The sequence below is a fragment of the Prionailurus bengalensis genome, chromosome X, assembly GCF_016509475.1.
Source record: "Prionailurus bengalensis isolate Pbe53 chromosome X, Fcat_Pben_1.1_paternal_pri, whole genome shotgun sequence".
Taxonomy (NCBI): Eukaryota; Metazoa; Chordata; class Mammalia; order Carnivora; family Felidae; genus Prionailurus; species Prionailurus bengalensis.
Genome location: NC_057361.1, coordinates 124,112,066 through 124,138,743, shown reverse-complemented (window position 1 = coordinate 124,138,743; position 26,678 = coordinate 124,112,066). Strand labels below are relative to the sequence as shown.

Here is a 26,678-nt window from a genome sequence, read left to right as displayed (position 1 = left end):
AATAAGACAGCTGACTACAAACTCTCGAACCTGAGCAAGTGAGGATCCTCCCCGATTGAGGGACATGTAGGCTGAAGAACAGGTCTGGTGAGCTGCAAAAAGGTCGGGAGAGACAACAAGCTTGTGATTCTCATGGACTTCCACAGGAAGATGTTTGAGAATTAGGCTTGTTAGATTCACTGGAGGCCAGAGTCAGGGCTAGATTTTGAAATCACCAATACAGCAGTGGCGGCCTACACTATGGGACGAAACAAAACCATCAAGGCAAAGTGCGTAACAGGAGAAGGTATCTGAGAGCAGACCAGCACCGAGATGGTCCACCAAGGAAAAGACAGAGGCAGTGGAGACTGGGAAGGGCAGTCAAGTTGGCAGAATAACACAGAAACCAGGACTTGCTAGAACGGGTGCTCAAAACTGGTGAATTCTGAGGGAAGATCAAACAGAATAAAGACTGAAGTGAGCCACTAGATTTGGCCAGTAAGAGCTTGAGTTCCAAAAAGGTACCTGCAATAAAGGTAGATACTGGGGGCGCCTGGGTGGCTCAGTCAGCTGAGCATCCGACTTCGGCTCAGGTCATGATCTCACGGTCCGTGAGTTCGAGGCCCGCATCGGGCTCTGTGCTGACAGCTCAGAGCCTGGAGCCTGCTTCCGATTCTGTGTCTCCCTCTCTCTCTCTGCCCCTCCCCCACTCATGCTCTCCCTCTCTCTCTCTCTCTCTGTCTCTCTGTGTCAAAAATAAACATTAAAAAAAATTTTTTTAGGGGCGCCTGGGTGGCGCAGTCGGTTAAGCGTCCAACTTCAGCCAGGTCACGATCTCGCGGTCTGTGAGTTTGAGCCCCGCGTCGGGCTCTAGGCTGATGGCTCAGAGCCTGGAGCCTGTTTCCGATTCTGTGTCTCCCTCTCTCTCTGCCCCTCCCCCGTTCATGCTCTGTCTCTCTCTGTCCCAAAAATAAATAAAAAACGTTGAAAAAAAAATTTTTTTTTAAATTTTTTTAAAGGTAGATACTGAAATGGGCTGGAGGAATGAATAAACTGGAGAGGAGAACAGACTATTCTTTCCAGAACTTTGGATGGAGGAGAGAGATGGGACAGTAGTTTAGGAAAAAGTTGGTGTAAGAACTGACTTTTTAGGGGAGTAAACCCTAAAAGAGACAAAAGATGCCAGAGAGATGGACTTATAGGAGCAAATTTCTGATTATTTCGGGCCAGATATGCAAAGCCTAAGACAGAACACACCCCCTAACTGCATTTTCGTGGATTAGACTTACATTCACACGTTCATATTCCAAAGATGTGTTCCCATAAAACTCTATTAGCCCTAATAGTTAAGGAAATTGTTTAGTTCTTAAATAGGTTTTCAAACCCACATTTAATCAAAAACTGAGAAAAGGCTGAAAACGTGTTCAACTCTGTATCATTACATTTGTTTAAAGCATTACATGTGAATCTGTAATCAACACATGACTCATGAGTTCTTCATATCTTTCTAGACCTCCAGTCTTTGTATAATTGTCCCTTCCATCAACCATGAATTTCCTTCGGCCAAAACAACTGTCGATGAAATCTGAGAAGAGAGGAACCTTGTCTCACTAGAAAAACAAACAAACAAACCTCAGGCCTCTATTGCCAAAAAGCCCTAAAAGACAGCCTCAGGGAGAAGGGCTACATTACAAATGATCTCCTTCAGGGGCACCTGGGTGGCTCAGTCGAGCGTCCAACTCCAGCTCAGGTCATGATCTCACGATTTGTGGGTTCGGGCCCCACGTTGGGCTCTGTGCTGATGGCTCGGAGCTTGGATGGAGCCTGCTTCAGATTCTGTGTCTCTCTCTCTCTCTCTCTCTCTCTCTCTCTCTGCCCCTTCCCTGCTCATGCTATTTCTCTCTCTCTGTCTCTCAAAAATAAACAATTATTAAAAAGAAAACAAAAATCAAATGATCTCCTTGATCCCCTTATCTACACAGTGGCATACTCATCCTAGACTCAAAGCAAAGGCGCATATTTATATTTATATTTATATTCATATTTATAAGAATTACTTCCTTGCCGTCCCTGTAGCAGGTGTTTGCCTCCAAGTTTGCTTAGACTAGAGCAGGGCAGGAGAGGGGAGAAGAGGTGGAAGCCAGGCACAATGGAGAAAGGAAGGTGCCGACGGTCTGCCTCGCTACCTCATGCCTTTTAAAGAGGGTGAGCCAAGGCGGGGGGCGCCCTGGGTGGGGGGAGAGCACAGGCTGCCCAGGGTGATGCTCCAGTCACCTGGGGTGAGCCATCCCACATGGACTAGCGGAGGAGAGGCCTGCCCCCTCCCCACCCCCGGAACAATTCAATCATCTTTAATAAACGTCCTGGCATATGTATCATGCCGGGAAGTACAGCACAGAGCGTAAGATGAAAGAGTAGACTCCCAACAGCCCCCCAGTGCTGGGGAGAACCCTGGAATTTACCAGACTGTGTGCCAGGGGAAAGGCGTATCTCGTGAGAATGTCAAACATATCCCTTCTGCTGTGGCCTTCCTGTTTCAGCGCAAACCTCAGGTTCCTCATGTCCTAGGGGGCAGACAGATTCGACAGTTCAGTCTTCAAATAAAGTGACATTCCTTAGCAAAAAATCTATTCAACTAAAGGAGTGGAAGATTCACTTACCTGAAAGGACAATTAATCGAGATTACTAAGAAAATCACTTTGCTTTGTGTGGTATTTTGAAATATCCAGTTTAAGAACACCTCAAAACACTCCCCATCGTAGTCACGAATGTAAAAACAAAGCAACTAGTGCTAAAAAGAAGACAGAGCTACAATCATTTTGTAACGAGAAAAATCACACCCTGCCTTGCACACCCTCTATGATGTCTATCTGCTCCAACTGGCTGCTGCGGTATTTTCATCACAAAAGAGTATTTTATTCATAGAACTTTTCAAATGTGTACCTGCTATCACATGTAATCTCAAAATTGTCAAACATGTCAGGAAAACACGGAAGCTCTCTCCCTCTGTTTCCTGCTACTTTCAAGTCTAACAGTTCAGGAAATGCTTGGCACAGTAAGTGCTCATGCAAAGCAATGGGACGTATTCTTCCTATCGAGTTGACTTGCACAGAGTTCCAGATAAACCACAGTGAAGGACCCCTATGCTTCCAGGAACTAAAAATCAATGCTCAAACCTGGATTGTAAAAACAGCTTCTAATATGTAGCTCTTTGATAATAAAACCTTCTTTTAAACCAAACCCAAACCAAAAGTGCTCCCTTATATATCAAGTTGTTTTTATAGAACATTCTGTCTTCTCTTTGAAGTGAGGGGTTTTAGGCTGTCTCTTAAGTTGATCATGGTGCTGTGACCAAGTGATGGCTGAACACTAAAACCGGCACATTCTGCACTGTGCTTTCAGCTACAAAAAAACGAGCCCTGTGCTGGACCCTGGGGTACTTTGTCTTGGACATCACCATCTTTATATTTGTTTCAAAGTGCTTTTTCATTTATTATCTCAGGATCACATTTAAAGCTTCGTAAGTCTTTGGCATGAAGGACTAGCAAGCTCCTTGCCATATAAAAGACATCCCAGAATGCCACTGGCAGCAGAGGCGGTATAAAGAACTGGACCCTAAGACCTCTGATGAGTGACCCAAGATTGCTTACTCTATACACAGATGGCATCTGCCGGGCCTTGCCAGCTACAGGATTCTGTGCTTTTGTTTTTAAAAGCACATAACTGAATAAAATCCAAAAACCGATTCACAACATATTCCAAGAAAACTGGGTTATTAGTTGCTGGCTCGGGATGCGAAGAGGTAGTCAAATAAAAGGGAATAATCATCTCACTGGGATGACATGGTTTGAAAGGGTCTGCAACTGAGCCATGAGCACAGCCCTGGATCGCCAAGGATCCACGAGGCTGAAAGACCTGCACAGAACTTCCCTCCTAACAGCCCGGGGTCAGATGATAACGCCAGAATCTCACTGCTCTTCACCACTTGGCCAGAAATTAGACCATTTCTGGATAACCATTTATTTTGATCTATCAGTGATTCAAACAACTACTTGCACTGTGCCAAAGCACAAGTGATTCAAGCAACTTCTTGTTGCCATCTGATTCAGCTGTAATTAAAGGACAGAAAGAATTACTACCTCATCTTGCCAACAAGAAAATTGAAACGGAAAAGGCAAATGACTCACAGGCAGCAGCTCACCAAATCTGCAAAAGAAATATGAGCCGATCCTAAGTGGTAAGTTCCACCTGGTCTCCTGAGAGCCTGACTTGTCAGGGAAGAGGCACCTGACAAAGAGCCTTGTGGCAGAAGAACTGGACGGTCAGACCCTCGGCCTGTTTGACAAGTGGGTCCTGTGATGATTCACCAAGCCTCGCTGTAGTGAGTCCAAGTGAACATCCCCCCATTGCACCAACACCAAGGGGCTGATTTACGGACACATCATTTCTATAACGCATTTCTATAGAAACAACACCCATCACCGCTGACCTCGAAATACCAGGCTGTCTTTAAAGCGAGTAAACGGGGGTGCGGCATGAAAGAAGAGAGGAGGTTCTGTGATGGTAAGATTTGGCTTGCTCTTTTTTTTTTTTTCCTTAAGGCTCCAAGGTGTCAACAGGGGCTCCTGTGGCACCTGGCTAAAAATTCGCATATTCAGAGCTACGTTCTCCTCTGCTGCTAGATGACACCCACTGGGACTTGCCTCCCCAGGGTGAAAGACACTACTGGCAAGCCAAAATCCCCACGTGCAGAGCCGACAGGACCAAATTTGGGGGCCTCAGAACTACCCGTGTCAGTAGAGTAACAGCTGCACGATGCTTCTTGATGCCAGCTGGAGCTGACCTCCGAGAGACAGAAGCATCCGCCTTGGACCCAGCAGGGTCCCTTTCTATCACCTTCAGGTCTGTTCTATGAACATGGGATTGGACTCTTGAGATATCGCCATTCCCAGGGAGAGAATGGAATTAAGAGGCTGAGCCACAAGTGTTCTAGGCCATCATCTTTGGGCTGAATGCTAATACTGAGAAACATGTGTGTAACATTTGCAAGTGATGCCTAGTGGAGTTGTTCCTAAGCTCTGTTTTTATAATAAGCAGTCAAAGGGGGAAATGTGCCCTGTCTTATTAATTTTGGGGGGACTAATGTTTAAATACAAAATTCTTCCTACTGATAAGGCAACAAATAGGACTTCTAAAAAAATTCTATCAGAATGAAAGTCACTTTCAAAACTGTCGATAGAGCAACCCCATTTTCTCTTGAGTACTGTAATAGGAAACTCTATACTCCCATGGATCTTTTATGCAAAATGCAAAAACCTTCCTTAAATGTAAATCCTTGTATTTCTAGGCCCCAAAGTGAAGACAGTAGCTGGGATCATAAATAAGGAATTTAAGGTAGCTTGGATTAAAACAAAAACCAAAAACCACTTGCAACTACTTGGATGGAACTGGAGGGTATTATGCTAAGCAAAATTAGTCACAGAAAGACAAATATCATATGACATCACTCATATGAGGACTTTAAGAGACAAAACAGATGAACATAAGGGAAGGGAAGCAAAAATAATATAAAAACAGGGAGGGGGACAACACAGAAGAGACTCTTAAATATGGAGAACAGAGGGTTACTGGAGGGGTTGTGGGAGGGGAATGGGCTAAATGGGTAAGGGGAATTAAGGAATCTACTCCTGAAATCATTGTTGCACTATATGCTAATTTGGATGTAAATTTAAAAACATTAAATTAAATTTAAAGAAAAACACCAAAAAAAAAACCCCAAAAAACAAAAACAAAAAAAAAGCCAAGGTGGGGAGTGACGGAGAATTTCAGTTCAGGTCTAATGGTGACACAATCCTTTGCTTCGTGATGGAGTGTACTAGTCTTCATCTTTTATAAACTGGAGGTAATAAAACAAATGTACCACATTCATAATCAAAAAAAAATCATAGGAGATTAGTTTTAAGAAATCAAAGTGCCTGAGCAAAGGCCACACCTTCCAGATCTAGCTGTGAGAACCACTGGGACAGATGACCTCCAAACCCCTTCTAGCTCTTTCTGGGATTGGCCATTATTCTCTTCTATTCTGTTATTATTCTATTTTATTACTCGATTCAGATTGTAGTCTTCTGATCCTTAATCCCTGGAAAGGAAGTTTTCTTTCCAGAAGGTTTATCCTGTTGTTTGCAAAATGACCATCTTGTTGTATTTGGATCCCAACCTTGCCATTTGTTGGGTGATCTTAGCTCAGTTACTTAACTCTTCTTATGCTCAGGCTTCACAACTATAAAGTGGAGACACCATTGTCCATCTCCGAGCATTGCCCTGAGGACTGAACGGAAAGCACCTAGCACGTGTGTGGACTAACACAGAGGCTCACTGAAGCGTTACTATTACTGCTGAGTGAATTTTGTTACCATTAAATCCCTGCCACCCACCACGCCAAAGCAACATGGTAGACCAGTTAGAGAGGTTGTTAGAGGCGCAGCCTGTTCACAGAGGGTAGAATCTCTTGCACTTCTCTTCTACGTGAAGATGCTCAATGGAGCCGGAGGTGGACATCGGGGTGGAGAAAATTACCACTCTTCAGGGTGTGAAGATGTCCAGCTGGCAACACATCACATAAAGGGACACCAGGAGCAGACTCGGGCAAAGACTAGAGAGTGTGAAAATTCTATCTATGAAGTTTTCTTCCTATTCAGTCAAGCTGACAGAAGGACAGGTGTTAGTCCTCACACATGCTGACAACAGCAGGACTCTTTCATAGGAACTATTTCCCCAGGCGGTTTTGGAAGCTTGATCCTGAGGAAGAACCATTCTTTCTAGGGCCTTAGAGGAACAAGGGTCTTTGATTATTTTTTTCTAAGCCCCCATTGACCTTTACTTATCATTCAACAGTAATGTGTCTTTTTTTCACACAAGAAAGTACTGAATCTCTTACTTTACAAGTAATATCTAGACCATAGGAATTTTCTCCTCTACTTGTCGCGCCTCCCATTTTTTCAATTCTGGAGATCACACCCAGAGGAACATCAAGTATTAGAGCAGAATCCTGTAATGGACAAAAACGCAAAAGTCAGTATCTCTGTCAGTATCATTAAAACATCAAAAACGTCTGTTAAAAAAAGAACATATGCTTTAGGGCATTTTACCTTGGCCCTTTTACCACTTTTTATAAACAAAAATAGGATACAGATCACACGTGAAAGAGCGAGCATTACAACAGCCAGTTATGCAATCGAAATGCATCCCCAAACATGTGCCATTCTGCATCGCCTATAGAATAAAGACTAAACTCCCAGGCACACAATTTCAAGGGCCCCATGGTGTCACATCCACCTGGTCTCTGCAGGCCTTTCTCCCACACCGTTCTGCACTCTGGCGAAGTGAATACCTTCAGCAGTCCTCAAACACGGCATGGTGTTCTCTTTGCCCCGGATCTTCTATCCTTCCCAACTACCAGATGTCTTCTCCCCGTGGCTCAAGCCCTGGCTCAGCAAACATCACCTCTAACAAAGCATTGCTTCCTAATTAGAGTTGACCACTCCTTCCTCTGAAGTTCTAGAACACTTGATTCAGATTGCTGCTATGTCACTTGCTTCACTCTGTCTGCCGAAATTCATAGGTCTATATTCCCCACGCTAGAAACCAGACATCTGGAAGGAGCACCTAGCTTAGGCAGGGGCGCACTTCACGAAGTAGAAGGGCCTGAGTGAATAGCCGTGCCTCTCCATCATTCCTTCCCCACCGCTGGGTGCGAGGGGTCCATACAACTGCTGGCAAGACAGAACCACATTAGTGAAGTCACACCACAAGCATCACGAGACGACGGCAGCAGCCATGCACGGAGAAACCCGCCTGTGCCAGGTGTACAGGGGCATCGTGCACGCCATCTTTCTGATTTTGTCCTCACAACCATTCCAGATGCTGGCGTACTACTCCCGGTTCCTGACATGGCAATCAAAGCTTTCAAAAGCTTCTGTGGCTTGCTTAGGAAATACGGGGAAGGGCTGACATTTGAGCCAAGCTCTGGGAACACGCATCAAAAGAGCCAAATGCTCCTGCCTTCTGACTCTTAAGCATTCTTAAAAGCTTGGCTCCAGCTATCGCACGACAGGAAGAACACTGTATACGTGAAGATGCTCAATGGAGCCGGAGGTGGACATCGGGGTGGAGAAAATTACCACTCGTCAATGTGATGGACTAAGCATGCAGCTACTAAAATAATTACAGTACGTGGAAAAATAAGCTTACGTGGGAAGCAGCAGCATACAAACTACATGGGCTACAGTAACGTAAAAGCCACGGACAAAGGGAGACCTACACAGGTTTTTTAAATCCAATACTTCCTTTATTGCGGTGATTACTTTGATAATAAAGAAAATGTTTTAAAGGTGTTCACTGAATTTTCATTCTTTAGAAGATATCCTTTTGGGGGATACAAGGAAAGCTGAAGTTTTACTTCCAATCCTTCTCCTTTATATAATAGAAAAACTAAGCATTTCTTTATAAAATATGAATACAGCTTATAGGTGTTCTAAAAATTCAAAAAGTCTAAGAATGTGGTACATCCATGCCATGGAATACAACCCAGCTACAAAAAAGGATGAACTATGGACACACACACCAACCTGGAAGGCTCTTCGGAGCATCATGCTTGAGTGGATGAGGCCAATGTCCAAAGGTCACACACTATAGGAGTTGACTTAGGACATTCTTGAAGTGACAAAATTGTAGAGATGGAGAACAGAGGAGTGGTTGTCAGGGGTCGAGGGGAAGTAGGGTGTGGCTATACAGGGGCAGCATGAGGAAGTTCTTTCACACTGGCAAAATGGCTGCTTTTCTTGATTGCTAGTGCGTGGTTACGTGATACATGGGATCAAATGTCATAGGATTGTATGCAGAAACATGAAAACATGAGTGCATGAAACACGGGTGAAATTCAAGTAGTCAGGGTCTTAGTCGACTGTATTGTGCCATAAATTTCCTGGTTGTGATCAAGCAGCATAGTTATTGGAGGGGCTATAGGTATTGTACTAGTTTTCCAAGTTCTTGAGCGTTCATCATTATTTCAAAATAAAAAGGTAAAGGAAACGTAAGAGCACAGTTATCACAGTGTAGAGAAAAGAGCACAAGCTCTTATGTTGCACAAAATTGGTTCAAAGTAGAGCTTTGGCATTTATTAGCTGAATGGCTTTGGCAAGTGATGGTACCTCTTGGCCACATTTTCCTGTCAAGTAGGGATGATTAAAGATCACGGACTTAAGCACCTGGCATGGTGCCTGTCATTTGGTAGCTACAAAACAAAGGAAGTTATTATTACGATCACGAAGACTATTTTAGCATTTGGAAGATATAACTGTATTCTACAAATGTGGATCAGTACGCCCTTGCAAACAGCTAGAGGTCTCTTTGTACCCATAAGGACGCAGGTTATAGTTGTTGCCGTGGGGAAAGACACCTCTCTACATGACTCAAACCCAAGTGCCTAGAGAAAAGGAGACAGTACTCAGTAACTGTACATTTGTAGCTGCATATTATAACGTATTTACCTCTCCCTACAATCTAGTTATTGAAAACTATCAGGGGTGCCAAAGTGCCTCTGTTGGTTAAGCGTCCAACTTCGGCTCAGGTCATGATCTCGTGGTTTGTGAGTTCGAGGCCCATCGGGCTCTGTGCTGACAGCTCAGAGCCTGCAGCCTGCTTCAGATTCTCTGTCTTCCCTTTCTCTCTCTGCCCCTCCCCGGCTCACACTCTGTCTCCCTCTGTCTGTCTCTCTCTCTCTCTCAAAAATAAATAAAAAAATATTTAAAAAATTAAGAATAACATAAAATAGAAGCACACGATCAGGCAGTCTGTTTAGACTGAGATTTAGGAGTGTCCAACTATATGCTTAAATACCAAACTTACAGTTAGATCTAAAAATACACAGATGAGATACTAAATAAAAGTCTCATGCTCTAACATCAACAAGGAAGTAAGAATGCAACCAAAAAAGTAAAAAAAATTTAAAGTGAGAGGAGACCTCACTGTCCTTTGTCCTTGTATGGAGGAAACTCTATAGCTCTGACTATTCTGACCCAACAGAAAAAGGACACTGAGGAGAACCAGCCAGTTCCTGACCAAAGACACCCATAGTTTAATGAGGCTACTTGCCATGTTCTCCCCGAGAGACAGGTTCAAGATCAGATAACCCAGCAGGCCAAACTGGAAGATCCAGGAATAGGAAAATTAGCTTAACTCTGTAGAAACCTGAGTTGTTACTATCTAAATATCATTAAATATTTAAGAATTCTCAAAGGCCCGTTCTAACTCAAAATTCTATACATTTAAGGATCTAAAATAGTGGGGAAGTAAACAGAACACAAACTCTGCAGAGATGCAAGCATTTACTCTCTCTCTCGAGTATGTACAGAGTAACAGAAGCCACACTGGATGCCGGGAGCCACGGAGACAATATGCAAGCACCACCCTCACAGAACCCAGGGCACAGACTGGGAGAGAACACACAGGTACCCAAATAGCCATGCTGCCAGGCCGCAAGTACAAGGGCCACAAAAACCAAAGCAAACCACCCACATCCAGACAAATGGGCTGAGAGATCAGAGGAGAGCAAAACAATTTCCTATCGGTTGGGTCTCCTGAAGGTTCTGGGGCAATGGCGATGTGAAAAATGATCCTTACAGGATGGAATGATAGCAGCTGGGAGATCTGCCTTCCAAACACAGGTAACAGTGACATCAGCTACACATGTGGGAAAGTATGGGGATTTTGCAGGGGGAAAAAAAAAAAGCAAGCGGGTCAGGTTTACAAAAGGATGGCAGGGGAATTCCCTGGGGAGCACCCCAGGGTTTGGATTGGGGTGAATGGGATCCATGGAATGTGTTTTGAGAAGAGGAGACAATGAGCCACTGGGGAAGCATCAACAATGACTCAGATTTAGGCCCAGACGAGAGATGTGGTCCCACAAAGAGACATAAAGAACACAAAAAGGGGTTCTAGAGAAAGATTAACATGGTCACTTTGAGATACACTGGGCTGGAGGTTATGGTAAATTAATCAAGTATAGATAACCAGGAGGCAGCTGGAAATACAGAACTGGGAGAGATTCCAAAGGCCCCTTGAACTCAGAACGTCCAGAACTAATCATGTGATGTTTCTCTCTCCCAATTACGTCTTCCCATCTCAGTGGCTGGTGCTCCATCCAGTTACAAAAGCTGGAAACCTAGGAGTCATCCTTGACATCCCCTTCTCTGTTATCCCTCATCCGGTCTCCCACGTTTATCTCTTAAATCAATCTTGAGTCCGTCAACCCCTCTCCACTTCTAGCAGCAACTTCTCTGGGCCACTGGAATAGGCACAGCAGCCTCTTTGCATGGACCGTTGCTCCCCTTAGAGTCTGCCCTCCATACAGCTGATCGCTTACAAAAGTCAGTCTGAGGCTGTATCATTCCTTTGCTTAAAGCGCTTCCAAAACTTCTCACTGCTCAACTCCAAACACCTCCATCCTTAACGGGATCTACCAGGTCTCGGCCATCTGGCCCCCAACCCCTCTCCCTCCCACTCACTCTTTGCCGTTCTTCCCACCACCAACCCAGCCACCCGCTCGCTCATCGGTCCGTGTTCCCTTTGCTCTCAGGGCCTCTCACGGGCTGTTCTCTCTGCCCATTGTCTCCCACCCAGTCTCTGCCGAACATCTAGGGAATTCCTATTCATTGTTTTCTTTCCTTTCTTTTCTTTTCACATTCATTCTTCAGATCAGGGGTGAAACATCACTTTCTCAGGACAATTTCCCAGGCTTCTCAAACAGCTGCACGCCTGTGCTACTCAACAAGCAACACAACAACTTGTTGTCATATACCTGGTATGAGTATCTGATTAATGCCTGGCAGTCCCATCAAAACTAAAGCATCATGAGGGAGAGACTGTGTCTGCTGTGCACACCACTGGATCCTAGCATCTGGCACAGTGCTCGACACACAGCGGCCTCTCGAATGGTCAACAAATAAGGAATGAAAGATTAGGACCGGAGCTATAGAACTGGAGAGCAACTGACAGCTGAGAAAGAAGCAAACTCTGGGGACAATATATATCTAGGAAGTAAGAAGGAAAAAATGGGTGGCAATAAAGGCAAAATGGCAGAAGTGGGGGAAGACCCAAGAAATATGGAGAAAATTACAGAGGAAAGAAAGAGTAGTCAACAATATCTGTCACTGCACAGAAGTTAAAGAGTTGAGAGCTTAGGGTGCCTGGGTGGCTCAGTCGGTTAAATGTCTGACTCTTGATTTTGGCTCGGGTCATGATCTCACAGTTTGTGAGATTGAGCCCCACATAGGGCTCTGTGCTGACAGTGCAGAGCCTGCTTGGGATTCTCTCTCTCCCTCTCTCTCTCTCTGCCTCTCCCCTATGCTCTCTCTTGCTGTCTGCCTCTCTCTCTTTCTCTCTCCCCCCCAAAATAAATACACTTTTAAAAGGAGCTGAGAACTCAACCAAGCCCACTTGGAATTGAGCACTGAAAGAGGACTTTCAATAGGGAACAGAAGTCAGACCACAAAACACAAAGGAGTTAACAGTCTGGAGGTAGAAGCAGTGAGTGTGGACTAATTTTTAAAGAAGTCCCCTAAAGAAGGGGAAGAAAGAGGATGGTAGTGTTGGGGCAGGGGGGTAGCAGGGATCCAAGACATAGAGACGTGAGCAGGTCTGTGGGGCCGGGTGGGGCAAAGGAGCCAACAGACACCACAACTGGAAGACAGAGAATGACTGAGGGGGCACTAAACTCCAGAGGAAGTAAAAGAGCAAAGGAAAAAAGGCTCAAGTAGAGGAATTTTGTTTTCAAAAATGCAACTAGTCCCTTCCTCTCAGATGAGAGGAGGAAAGGATGGGTGAAAACAGATATCAGTGGGTAGTGGCGGCGGGGGGGGGGGGGCAGGTAAGCAGCTCAAGGAGGAGGGCTTTTACCTGTTCAGCAGAACAAGAGAGGCAGTCCGCTGAAGAACATGGAGGGTTTGTCAGTGACACAGTGGGGGACGGAAAAAGTCAACCTGAAATCCAAAGAACTGCCCAGGCGGAAGGAGACCCTGAGGTCTGAAAGCCTTGTAAAGGGACTTGTAAAGGGACTTGTAAAGGGACTAATGAATTAAATCTACTATGGGACTTGCACAGCAGGGTTCAGTAGCCCACAGACTCTCAAGTTTGGGAACTGGAAAAGTGGGAATGATATGGCAACAAGGGGCAAGGGAACCGAAGGTGGCAGTAGGCATTGTTTTAACCGAAGACAGCATTCATTTTGCAGCAGCAGTGTAAGAGGATTCAAGACTGAAGTTTAGCAGAATACCTACAGCACAGGTCCCACATTCCCGCTGAATTTCCTACTTATAGACACAAGAGAATATTTTATTATTACAGTCTTTTTTGCATTTTTTCAGCTCCCTTAAAACAAAAACAGGTGCTAAATCTATTAGCCTGAGGAACCCAAGAAAGAACAATCTTGAAAAGCCTCCAATGGACTTTCTTGAAAAGAAAAGTATTATAGGAATCCTTGTCAGTCATCCTTGTAATGAATGAGATGGGCCTTCCCTCTGGGAAAGAATACATATGTGGCTCTGACTGTCCATACCACAAGGCAAGGGTGGTGTCCGAGGCTTACATCTCCAGTTGCAGCCAATGACAAAGACCACAGAACCGAAGTGCTCCCACTCTTGTTAAACACCCAGCTTCCAGCTGGCACAATACCCAGCACCTGCCCAAAGCTCATTTCAGAACTGCGTATTTGAGAGACAGATTCTGACGGACACACCGCCATCCATTCAACTCACTTCTCCAAGTCCTGTCTGTACACTGACTGGTAAACCATCGAAAAGCTAAGGAAATGGACCTCATTTTTCTAGTCCCTCAAAGAAATACATTTACCAAGTAAAGATGAACGTGTGTCCCATATCCTTATAGAGGGTCTTAAATGGGACTGAAGAATCTTTGGGTAATACTCTGCCTGGAGAATGGAATCACTGTGTTCCTTTCAGAGAGATTTGTCCTTGCATTTAATCCAGGAAGAACACACTATTTCTGACTTAACCATCAGAAAATGGAAGGTGTGTGCACAACATGTTTCTCATCTCATCAGCACTGCTCAGTTGGAAGGCCCAAAATCCTGTATTCATCTAGCTGCCATGCATCCGCTGTAGTCCATTCTAGTTTAGAAAGGGGTGTGTGGGTGACCAGGAGCAAGAAATACCAACTTTCAAGTGGGATTACCTCCGCAGCAAAGGGAAGATGGGGTCTCTTCAGCTGGGTGGAGGATCTGTAGATGTTTAGGGTACTCTTTATAAACTTTCTATCTTCAATATTCCAAAATAATTTTCTAGTAGAGATGAATGTGTGCTCTAGGTGAAAAAAACTGGCCTGAATGCATGTCCAGAACAGAAAGCACAGGGCTTAGTCGGGGTACAGTGAGTAGGGCACTTGAGCCAGAGCGCAAAGTGGGCACACCGGACAGAGGTGGAAAGGTGCCCCTAATTCCCTGGCTAAGGCACTGGAAATGAGGGAGGAAAGGAGCCGAGCCTCTGAGGAAGGGGAGGGCATGACTATCAGGATGTCTTTGGGAGCCAGAAAGAAGGGAGTGGGGAGAGGCTGCGGGTAGGGAAGCTGATGTGTAGCCCCACCAGCAGACTGGGACAAGACCTTGGACTAAGGTGGGGCACAGCACACGTGAAGAGGACTATGGAGAAGGGAGGGGAGGGGCAGGGATCCCAGGATGACTGGAAGACAAGCAGTGCCACCCAGAGAAGCTAGAGCACCAGGAAGGAAGGAACTGGGGAGGGAGGCAGAGCTGAAGGCCCCCACCTCGGTCCAGGCATCTGGGATGGTGGGTGAAAAGGCAAGGGGTCTCGAGCGGGCAGCAAGGAATGAGAAAGGGGCCAGAAAGACAGGTGGCACTTGAAACCAAAGGAAGCCCAGGGATGACCAGGGAATCGCCCTGCATGTCAGTTGCGGCCAGATGGGGACAGCATGTAGGAAGGAGCATTGCCAGCAGGCAGCGGAGTTCTTTGCAGCCAGGGAGCAGGGGAAGCCCTGGGGAGGGAGACTGGAGACAAGCCCGCTGTGCCGAGGCCTGGAAGGTGGAAGGAGCGAGATGCCAATCAGACTGGCATCTCCACAGAATCGGTTCCCACCAGGGCTCCCAGTGACCTAATGACCACCCTCTGTGGCCTTTGCTCATTCTTTCTCCCACTGAGCCTTGCAGCATTCCGTCGGTGGTCTGCTCCCTTCCTGAGTCTTTTCTCTTCTATACCGACTTCCACCAAAGCCTTCACTCACATTTTCTACTGCTGAGACTGCCGCTTCTCTTCTATGCTGGCACTCCCCCTGTTTCCCGCCCCCCCCTCCCAAGAATGCTCGTGCTCCCCAGGGTTCTCGCCACAGCCCGCATGTCCTTGTCACATCTTCTCAGGTAATCGCATGGATGTATGCGGTGTTCACCAACACTGATGTTGCTAACAACTTCGTAAGTTTCAGAGTCACGCTTCCAACTGCTTCAGAGACATCTCCACCCAGTGGTTGTACGGTGATCAAGCCCACGTGTTCTGAGAGCCCCAGGGGCTTCTCTCACGCATGTTCCTTCTCCTGTGAGGTTCATTTCAAAGGCAAAGGATCACAGGCATCATTTGCCACCTGAGGTCCTTCCTCCAACTCCCGCCTCCAAAGGGCCACCCTATTCTCCTGAACCTTCCACGCTGTTGCCTCCTCTTGGTGCAACGGTGACCTTGTGAGGCCTGGGATGCTCACCTGGACAGCTGACTTTTCCATTGCTCTCCCTCCCTCCAGTCTCCTTCCGTAATCCATCAGACACACTGCAACCTGACATCCCTTCCAGAAACCCACATCCACCAGGTGGTTGTCCACAGAAGGTGGGCGCTGACACGTGACTTGTGAGACTGTTGGGGTGCACCCTTTTTCCAGTATCATCTCCTGCCACCCTGCTCCCCTCCATCTCCAACAGACAACTCAGCTGTTTTACAGTATGTGGTCTTCTCTATATTGTCATACAAGCGATAGGGAAACTCTCTACCTGATGTGCTCCTCCCTCTCTTCCCTCCTGTCCAGGAAATTGTTAGCATTCGTCAAGACTCGGTTCAAATATCACCTCCTCTACAAAGCATGCTATGAGTCATCACACAGTTAATCACCCTCTCCCTCGTAACCTCGTGGCATTATGCAACCAGTGTGGGCTTTGTCATATTACACCCCAATTACTTGTTTTTGAGTTGTTCACCAAGTTCAGTGTTAGTTCACCACGCTGCTTGCTGAAGGTTCCGGAATAAAGGTATGAGCACGTGAACAAAGAGTTACTTTGCTTTTCTAACCCACTATAGCACTTGAACCCAGTGTTCCTGGAAGGGAAGCTGAAGCAGTCTTCCCCATGGTGGTGTACTGATTATAGACTATTATTGTGCCTAAAGTGTCCCTGCTGTGGTCACAAGATCGACCCCAAGCCAAATTCCTGAACACCCTCAAGGTTAAAAGGGGACTATGAAATTTCCAAACTCCAGAAGCAATGTTGGTATTCAAGATGCCACGATTTAGTGGGGCCTACATTGAGGTCAAACCACAGTGACAGGGGCGCCTGAGTGGCCCAGTTGGTTGAGTGTCTGACTCTTGGTTTTTAAATTTTTTTTTATTAGTTTTCTTTATTTTTGAGAGGCAGAGAGAGACAGAGCACATGTGGGGGAGGGGCAGAGAGAGAAGGAGACACAGAATCCGAAGTAGGCTCCAGGCTCTGAGCTGTCAGCACAGAGCCTGACACGGGGCCCAAACTCACAAACCGTGAGATCATGACCTGAGCCGAAGTCGGACACTCAACCGACTGAGCCACCCAGGCGCCCCTGACTCTTGGTTTTGAGAGGTCAAAACCTCTCACGGTTCGTGAGTTCCAACCCCTTGTCGGGGTCCATGCTGAGAGTGTGGAGCCTGCTTGGGATTCTCCCCCCGACCCAGGTCTCTGCCCCTCCCCTGCTCATGCTCTCTCTCTTAAAATAAACAAACTTAAAAAAAAAAGACACCACAGCAATGAAGCCTATTCCCTCCCGGAATACATTTTTACTGAGTGCCTACTATCTAGTGGGCACCGTGCTAGCTAGGCACACAGGACCAAGCAGACGCACCATTAGTAAAGGCCACAGACATAGCAGCAAGTAAAGAACACCAGAGTTCCTTCATTCAGCACAGCCCGACTGGGCACCTTCAATGTGCCAGGCCCTAAGCGCAGAGGGGACACAGGGCGATAGACAATCATCCCTGTCCTCACACAGTCAAGGAACAAGACGAAGCAGTGACATATATAAAATAGGAGGTGGCGGCAAGTGCTCAGGAGAAACAAACACGAAAAGGAAAAAGGAAGTGTTGGCCAGTGAAGGGCTCACAGCAATAAATGCTAACAGAGAGGCATGGGGAAAGGCTACCGAGACACAAAGAGGGAGGGGGTCCCTCACCGTGAGCTGGAGGAGGCTCCGAAGATGGTGTGATTTTTGAGGTGGGTTCTGAAGGACAAACAGCAGCTTCTGAAAAGAGCATCTGGGGACAGTGAGAACAGCATGTGCAATGCATCCACACAGATGCATGGAAGGGCCTTGCGTGTTGGGAGAAGGGAAGGTGGTTTAAGAACAGTATGGGCAGGAGTGGTGTGGATCGAAGCAAGAGAAGTTGCAAGGATTTTTATGCCATATAAAGGACAGCAGATTTTATTCTATGGGCAATAGGGAGCCAACGAGAGTTATAGAATGGAGAAGTAAGCTGGCTGGCCTCGTTCCACGGAGGATCACTGTGCAGGCAGCATGCAGGGGACAGTGGGGGAGGGGGAGGTCATGAAGGAGGGCCACAATGACAATCTAAGGATACAGCCACTGTGCTTCTACCGTCCTTGGGAAGGGGACGGTGCAGGGGTGGGTGGGGCAGACAGGAAACTTGCCCTTGACACCTCAACCAAATGGGACAGCCGACTCCCACTGCAGTATTTACATACCTGAAACACACAGGTGTCCGCTTCCAAATGCCCGTGAGAGGACAGCTCTTTGCCAAACACACAGTCTGCAGCAGAATCCACAACTGATGCTCTTATTTAGACTTTGAGAAACACTATGAGGCCTATGCTTTGAGGCTTCTGCAGAACCACTTACATGGCTTTCTTTATATGGTGTTTTATGCCATTAGCTTCCCACTTTTATACTTGGACTAAATGTTATAGCCAATTGGTCAAAAGGTTTATGTGAAACAGTGGAAGGAGGAAAAAGTTAGTAGCTGGTGTCAAATGGGCATTTTGTACACCCATTCGGTGCTAATCCCCACCTCTTAAGATGCTGTATAAGAACAAAATAAAGCTTGCTAAGTGCTCTCCCAATTATAAAAGTGATACATGCTCACTCCAAGTGGAAGGGACAAAACAAAGCATGTATAATTCCACTCCCCAGATACCCCAAGTACTAAGACGTTTGCTATATTTCCTTCTGGCCTCTTGTCTATGGATAGTTTATGCAGTTGAGATCATACAATCCTGTCACGGCACCCCAGTTTAAAAAATCTCCCCACTTGGAGAGCCTGGATGGCTTAGTTGGTTGAGCATCCGACTCTTGGTTTCTGCTTGGGTCATGATCTCACGGTTTGTGAGTTCAAGCCCCTCATCGGGCTCTGCATGACAGTACCAAGCCTGCTTGGGATTCTCTCTCTCCCCACTCCCGTTTTGGCCCTCCCATGCTCTCTCTCAAAATTAAAGACAAAATTAAAAAAAAAATTTCCCCAGTTCATCATCAGTGATAGCATGAAATGGAACTGGGCACGCGTGGCAGCCCAATGAGCCAAGACTCTTAGAGGGGAAAGGCACCGTAACACTTGCTTTAATTCTCATTTTTGACAACTCTTGCATATATCAGCATAAAATCTCTCAATCTGTCCCAATTTGCCCCTTGGGAGCTGTACAGAATGAGTCTGATCCCTGCTCCACAGAAGGCACTCCAAACACTCCAAGGTAGCTGTGTCATGCCTCCCTTTGGTCTTCAGAGGAAACATCGACGCTTATTTTAATCATCACTCATACTACAGCCTCTTCACAAGCCGTTCCCTTTGTCTGAACCCTTGCTGGTTTGCCAATGTCCCTCTCAAAACATGGCACCTGGATCTGAACACGACACTTCAGATGGGACTACAGTCTCATTTTGCTATTATATTATAGTTTTGTTAGTTTAGCCTACAGGTATATTAACTTTTTAATCAATCATGCCCAATTACTGGATCAAATAAGCTTGAGCCACTATTAAGACAGACCTCCTCCACCCTTTATTGGTACAACCGGTTTGTATGAAGTAAATGTTACCTATGTTAAACTTTATATTATTAGTTTCACTCCCAAATCCTGGTTGATTAAGACCATTTCAAATCGCACCTGTGTAGTCTAGCACATTGGCTGGTTTGCTGTTTTTCACATGTTGGACACACGTGCTTTCTGGGTGTTCAACTGTACTGCATTAGAAACGCTGCAGAGGAAGGGCCCTGCACAGCAAGACATTAGAGACCACCCTTCTTGGATGGCTATGAGCCTTTAACACCAGTGTATAACCTCACCTAAGTGTACCACCACCATTGAGCCCATGTTTCTTAGTCAGCATCAGTCATATGCCTTGATTCAATCAAGATAATGCATCAATAACACAGTCCTGAAGAAATTATAGGGTAAAAACAATGAAACACAAGCTAGATTCCTCCTAACAGTCTCACCATCTCCTGTGTATAAACCACTATTAGGCTATTCTTCCATGTACCCTGGACCAACCAATCTATCTATCTATCTATCTATCTATCTATCTATCTATCTATTCTCCCCTTGGTCCACCCCCAAAATACAGCTGCCCCTTCAGGCTGGCCTAGACAACAACCTATCTACTGTAAGTCCTTTGTGTCAGCCACAACAGCTATACTCTTCCCTTTCCTTGTAGAGCACCTCGTCTCTATTTCATTGTTCCATCAGTGGAACATTCCTTGAAACGCTATGGCAAACGTTTCATCTTAGAATGAAAAGGTAGAACAGCACTAAGCCATACCATAGGCATCCTAGTTCTAAACTGCTACCTGGTACTTTGTAATTGAACACTAGGAAAGTTCTAGAGTAGAGACTCACATCAGCATCCTCCTCTGTAAAGTTTTAAAAATAACAGCCACACCTGAACTACAGATATGGACATTCTGATGCAGGACATCCAGGACATCTGTGGTGTCTGTTAAGTAGCACAAATGGTTCTCATCTGTGCTTCTGGTGAAGAACCACAGTTCTATATTAACCAACTTCTCCAGGCTAGCAAATGGGTCCAGTTACCAACCCCTCCCCAGTATTTCCCAGGATAAAAACTTCTTTTTAAATTCACTCTATTCCTACATATACAGGTGTTAGTGTTAAATGAGCTTTGCGTAAGCCAAAAATTAAGAGCTGAGAAGCAAATGCATTCCCATATTAATCTGGTCCACAGTCAGTCTTGCAAGGTAGAAGAGAGACAGTTTAGCATTATCTTTAACAGTTAGGGTCATCTTTATGGTCTTAGATTCTACTTACCGTTTCCAAACTTCTTAAATAAAGACGATAATTTGTGATGTAAACTCTTCCCTTAATGGGGCCATTGAAAGGACATATGTAAATAACTTCTTTGTCTATTAAGATAAAAAAAGTACCCTAAAATAATGGAAATATATACCAAAATACACAACAAATGGCACTAATTTAATATAAACTATTTGGCTAAGAATAACTACAATAAAAAAAAAAAGATCACCAGAAAAGTCGAAAGCAAGCACCAGCAATGTTTCCACATTACCGTGCTAGGTCAAGAGGGGCCACACGTCATGTCCAGGCACCAGCTTTGCTCCCCTGAGCTTGACCAAAATGCTGTCACCAGCTTGGGCAAGGTGGTAAAAGCTGGAGAGCAGAAGTGAAGGAGGGTACAGCCACTGCTCCCCCCAGGTGGCTATAAAGGTAACTACGGAGCTACTTCAACCAGAAGATGGCAACTCATGGAGGAGGACAGTCTCATGGCCTAACCACCAGACAGGATTTGCGGTTTGCCAGCCTCTAATCACACCGACATCATGACGTTTTTAATAAATGAATGTCAGTGGTTGAAATATTTCTATAGTCTATTCTTTCTAATAGTCCAGAGAAGAGTGTTAAGCTTGATTCACTTCAATTATTTAAGTGTTAAAAAAACAGATGGCCAAAAGAATAGTACATCTTTAGTGGACTCAAACATAAGGGGAGACTAAATCAGGAGAGTAAATTTATTATAATAAAAATATCCTTCTGTTATCTTTCAAGGGTGTCCTTGAATGTGGTACTGGGTTTTAATTTTTTTTTTTTAACTACTTTGAAATCCCTTTCTCCACGGGTACTAAATGAAAAATACCCAGTAAGGCTACTTCATGCTAATTCAATAAATTACTACCTCGGTTAAGCGTCTGACTGATACAGAGCACAAAAAGCTCATAGAGGAAGACCGCCCAAAGTAAGCTATCCTCTCTGCTCTTATCCAGAAATTGGGATGGGCACATGCCACTGGTTTTCTTTTCAAGACTAGGATCATGTGTGCAAGTCTGTGGACGTGGAATAGTTTCTCATGGTGCATGGCTAACTAATTCACAAAGGGACCATATCTTATGACATTAATCTAATCAATACCATATTTTAGCCATTTAACCTAAACAACCCAGATCTTAGTTAACAAACCAAAGGGTTCCTTGAAACAATGGTAACTGTATCACCACCAAATATGTGGTGATCTGAGGTGAGGGAGGGTATTGACCCCAATACAAAATGTGAATGCCCACAACATCAGCATTTGGCTTAGAAGCTGTCACATGCTTCTGTATTCTTAAGCCAGAATGATCTGGTCCTTCCAAAGTAAATCCCTTCCCCTTAATATGAATTTATCATGAAAAAAATAAGTGAACAATCAAAATATTGTATCAACATTACTACAAATGTACTACTACATTACTACAAATGTTTTCAGACAAATGAAAGATATTTTAAACCAATATGGTCTCCTATATTTCAAAGGAAGACTACTTAGATGTTAAGTCTTCAGGTTGATCATTTTAAAAAGCACACATCATAGGCTGGAAAAATTTAGTATTACTTTGTTCTTACAACCTCAAACCATGAGAGCTTAGGGCTCCAACAAGGACGTTCAAGAGATAATCCACTTTTCTAAAATAATTCTCAGTCTTGGGTACAGAGGGGAAAATATCACTATCCTGGACCACACGAAACTCTTGAAGGAACTCTTTGATCAAGAAACTAATGCAGAGGGTTGTCTTTATGTTAACACTTTCAAACAAAGCTAGCCTATTTATCTCAATGTGACTTCTAAAAGAGAAGGAGGGACTGAAGCCACCTGACCCTGCTGGGACGCTCATCATACTATGTGAATCCTAAATTCATAGGACCCTTACCAGTGATGCGAGTTTCTCCTGGAAGTCGAGGAACAGTCTCACTGAGGTCTCGATTAACTCCATCCCTAGAAGTCTGGAAATTAAACAGGGGCATCAGAAGAAATGACATTACATTTGCACAGGTTTTTAAGCAACCTGGAACACAACCAACCAAAAACATACTTTTTAAAAAGAAAAAAATTACAGTGATATTTACCATTATTTAGATGATTAAATATTTAAAATTTTTTAAAAAGCTGCCAAAGTGTGTCTATAGAGTATGCTTGATATTGGGGCACCTGGGTGGCTCAGTCAGTCGAGTGTCTGACTTTGGCTCAGGTCATGATCTCATCGTCCATGGGTTCGAGCCCCGCGTTGGGCTCTGCACGGACAGCTCAGAGCCTGGAGCCTGTTTCGGATTCTGTGTCTCCCTCTCTCTCCATCCCTCCCCATTTGTGCTTTGTCTCTCTCGCTCTCTCTCTCTCAAAAATAAATAAACATTAAAAAATTTAAAAAAAAGAATATGCTTGATATTGACTTTTTATCACTTTCCTGAATGCTGTTAACTGTAAAGCACTTGGACCCAGTATTTAAAAATTAATACTGAAGGGGCGCCTGGGTGGCGCAGTCAGTTAGGCGTCCGACTTCAGCCAGGTCACGATCTCGCTGTCCGTGAGTTCGAGCCCCGCGTCAGGCTCTGGGCTGATGGCTCGGAGCCTGGAGCCTGTTTCCGATTCTGTGTCTCCCTCTCTCTCTGCCCCTCCCCCGTTCATGCTCTGTCTCTCTCTGTCCCAAAAATAAATAAAAACGTTGAAAAAAAAATTAAAAATTAATACTGAAAAGTGTGCTAATGTTATTTACAGACTAAAAGTTAACACAGCTAATGAATATTGATGGCAAGTTGTGTGTGTGTATGTAACTGGGTTCCCCTTTCTCCTCATCCTCGCCAACATCTGTTGTTGAGACTTAAACTATGAATTGAACTTGAGCAGTTTAGCCACCCACAGTTGACCCCAACCTTACTGAGCTGTCCATGCCAATCAATGCCAAGGATGCGCTGCCTATGTCCACATCCTTAACATCTATTCAGGCACAAGACTTTTTCAGCATGACTTTCCATGTGTAAAGTTAGTAATACTTCTCTCAAAGGGTTTTTGAGATGAGGTGACACAAAATGCACAAGGCACCATTTGGTGACTTATCGAGGGCTGTGCAGATGTGAAGTATTATGAAATAAGGGGAGTGTCAGTTGTGTATTTAGGTCAGATACAAGCTGTCAAAGTTAGGTGCTCTGCTGGATTTTTGATGGTTTTATCATTTTTATTCAGGCACAATGTGAAAATTCCTAGCCAATTTTCCACGTGTTAGTGCTTGTAAGCTAAGCATTTTAACTAGGAGGGCAAGACAGATTGCTCCCAGCCAGGAATGCCTTCCCCAATGGGGAGCAAACCTGCACAACTTACACTAATGATAAGACCAGAAAGAGATCATCAACACCCTTTAATGCTGCCTCTCACTAACTAAACACAGGCGTAACAAGCATTGATATTCATTATACCCTTTAAAGACCAGAGTTCTGGGCTAGGTGAAGAAAGTAGAAGTCAACCACAAAATTAGGGAAACACATGTTTGATTAACACAGGATAACATGGGATTAACATGGGATACACTATTAGAGTCACATTCCACATGGACTTACAATTAGCTTCATGAAGTAACTCTTGTGCTTAGAATGGCTTCTTGTACCATAACGATACCAAAACACAATAAAAACTTATATAATCTTGAGGATGAAAAAGGTCCTTGTAAACATGACACCCAAAGCAGAAAATATGAAATACAAAAGACTGAGGGATGTGATTACACACCAAAAAATGTAAACCTCTGTATTTCAAAATCAAAATGCCACAAATATAATCACAAGCCAATAATAAGCTAGGAAAAAGACTTGTATATTATAAAGAACTGATTATCACAATATGTAAAGAACACTTATGAATCAATAGAAAAGTATCCCTCAAACACCCCAAAAAGCAAACAGGCAAAGGACACGAGCAGCCACTTCAAAAAAGAAAAGCAAATGGACAATGAACACTATTTTTTTTTTAAAAAAAGGTCACCCTCATTAGTATTCAGGGAGCTACAAATTCAAAGACACTAGTTGGCTTCCTTCTGATCGCTTCAGCACTCAGTACACTGCCGGCGGGGGTGTAAATCAACCTTTCAGCTGGAGAATTGGTAAATGTATCAAAAGATTCAAAGAGCCATGAGTAAAGCTTATTTTAAATTCAACCCTTCCTTTCAATATAGGTTTCAAAATCTCTCTCTAATGACATAATTTTCTCCTTGATACTTTGAACATTTTTTTCTTAATGCTGTATTTGTTTCGGTCATACAACCATTTTATCATAATTAGAAAATAAGGCCAATATTTAGGAAGGTGTAACAGCCTGCTCAAGTTCCACAAAAGGATTTACAAATGCAAAACTTAACATGTAAACGGCATTCTGTCTTTTCTGGAACAAGGTAGGATAGCATATAAAACCACATATATTGAAGAATTCACACTATGTGAATGAATAATGAAATTAATAATTCAATAAGCCTGAACTGACCACCTAGTATGCAAATATAAGAAGAGAAATGCAGAAAAAGAGGCACAAATAAAGCTGAAAACACAACTTACCCTCTTAATAGATTCATTCTCCAAGGAGTGTGAATTATATTTAGAAGTTGGTGCAGAAGCCATTCTGGAAACTCTAACAACAACAACAAAAAAGACAACATTCAATATCAACTGAATTTGTATGCAATGTCCAACAATAAGGCACCTGAGATTGGAGTATTGCAACTGAAAACCAAAGGACTCTGCTCTCCAGGCCCCATTTCCATAGTAGTCTCCCCAATGGGAACGAGACACACGAGGGACTAAGCACAGCACAGGTCACGTGGAAGAGCTCCAACAAAGGTACAGGGATCTGGGGAAGAAAAGGGCAGCTAAGTGTACTTGGGGGAGCACAGTGGGAGACATTACACATACTCCCAGAATTGTTATCCATAGCATTCAAATTGTCATCTCAAAAAAACACCATGTTTAGTAATCGTGCAACAGGCCTCAAATCTCTACACTTCTTAATTTTTACAGATAATTTAGAAGCAGCCAAGCAGAGTAGTAAAAAAGGTAGACAACTGAACCGTCACACTTATTTCGCCTTTAAAAATTCTGTCTTCTCCAAATTGAGGCAATTTAAAGTGGCATGGATTTGATGGAAATCAAATTAGCGACATTTGATTTGATCAGTGTTTTCTAGGGAAAGTTTATACTTCATTTAAATAATGCATATTCATCACAATTCAGACTTAAATGAAAGCATTGTATTCAGAACACACAATATCGTTTTAATGCGAGGATTTAGATTTGTGAAGACTACAGCCACAGTAGGAAACTAAGCAATGCTTTAGTTATTTTCCTTCTCAAAGTGAATGACACAGAGAGATACACATGAAGTCACTGGGAGGTGAACCACATCAACTAGGGGGCTGCAGATATTTATGGGATCTTTTTGTGAGGCTCATTAAAAAAGCAACCACTAACAAAACCTGGCACGGCGAGTATTAACACACCTTGGCACAAAACCTAGTGATTTGGTAGCTGCACAGTGCTGGTTACGGTAAAGAAGCAAGGACCAAGAGAGGTGACAAAGATTCAGGTAAGGGTAACCACCAGGATAAAGATGCAGGAAAGGCTACGTGAGAACAATCATCCAAGATTACGACTGCCAGGCTTCCCCCACTGGAGTTCAGGCCACCAAAGGCAAGGATGGGGTCCATCTGGGTCATGGCTGCATCCTGGCACACACTTGGCACTCCTATTTGGTCAATGAGTGATTATGTACAAAATACACAATATTGTGAAACATCATAATGGGGTGAGCTTGTTTACTGGTTTACCAAATCCTACAACAGTGGAACTACAGAACTACCCTGAGGCTTGAAAGTAATTACGGCAAAATAAAATGCTTCTTTATAAACTTAAACCTGAAAGTATTAAGAGGTAGCACAATCTAAAATTAGAAATAGCTTTTTAGAAAGATCAATGTGTAATTCTGAAATGAGTGAGATGCAGATAAAACAGTTAAGAAAAAAATAGCTTTGAAAGACCTAACCTCAAGTTCAAATCCAAGCAAAATAACTCATTATCTCAGAGAAGCAGAATGGATGAGATAGACTAGCGAGAGCAAGTC

General features: G+C 44.2%; 1 protein-coding gene across 1 annotated transcript in view; it reads right to left on the bottom strand.

Annotated features, from left to right (window-relative positions):
* Positions 1–26,678, bottom strand: part of MTM1 (myotubularin 1) — a 98,106-nt gene that overhangs the window by 49,572 nt on the left and 21,856 nt on the right. The window contains exons 2-6 of the mRNA XM_043571053.1: positions 25,121–25,193; positions 22,456–22,528; positions 20,564–20,658; positions 6,917–7,027; positions 2,442–2,543 (exon numbers count right to left, since the gene is read on the bottom strand). Coding sequence (XP_043426988.1) covers positions 2,442–2,543; positions 6,917–7,027; positions 20,564–20,658; positions 22,456–22,528; positions 25,121–25,183 — 444 coding nt within the window. The 5' untranslated portion in view covers positions 25,184–25,193. The remainder of the gene's footprint in view (positions 1–2,441; positions 2,544–6,916; positions 7,028–20,563; positions 20,659–22,455; positions 22,529–25,120; positions 25,194–26,678) is intronic.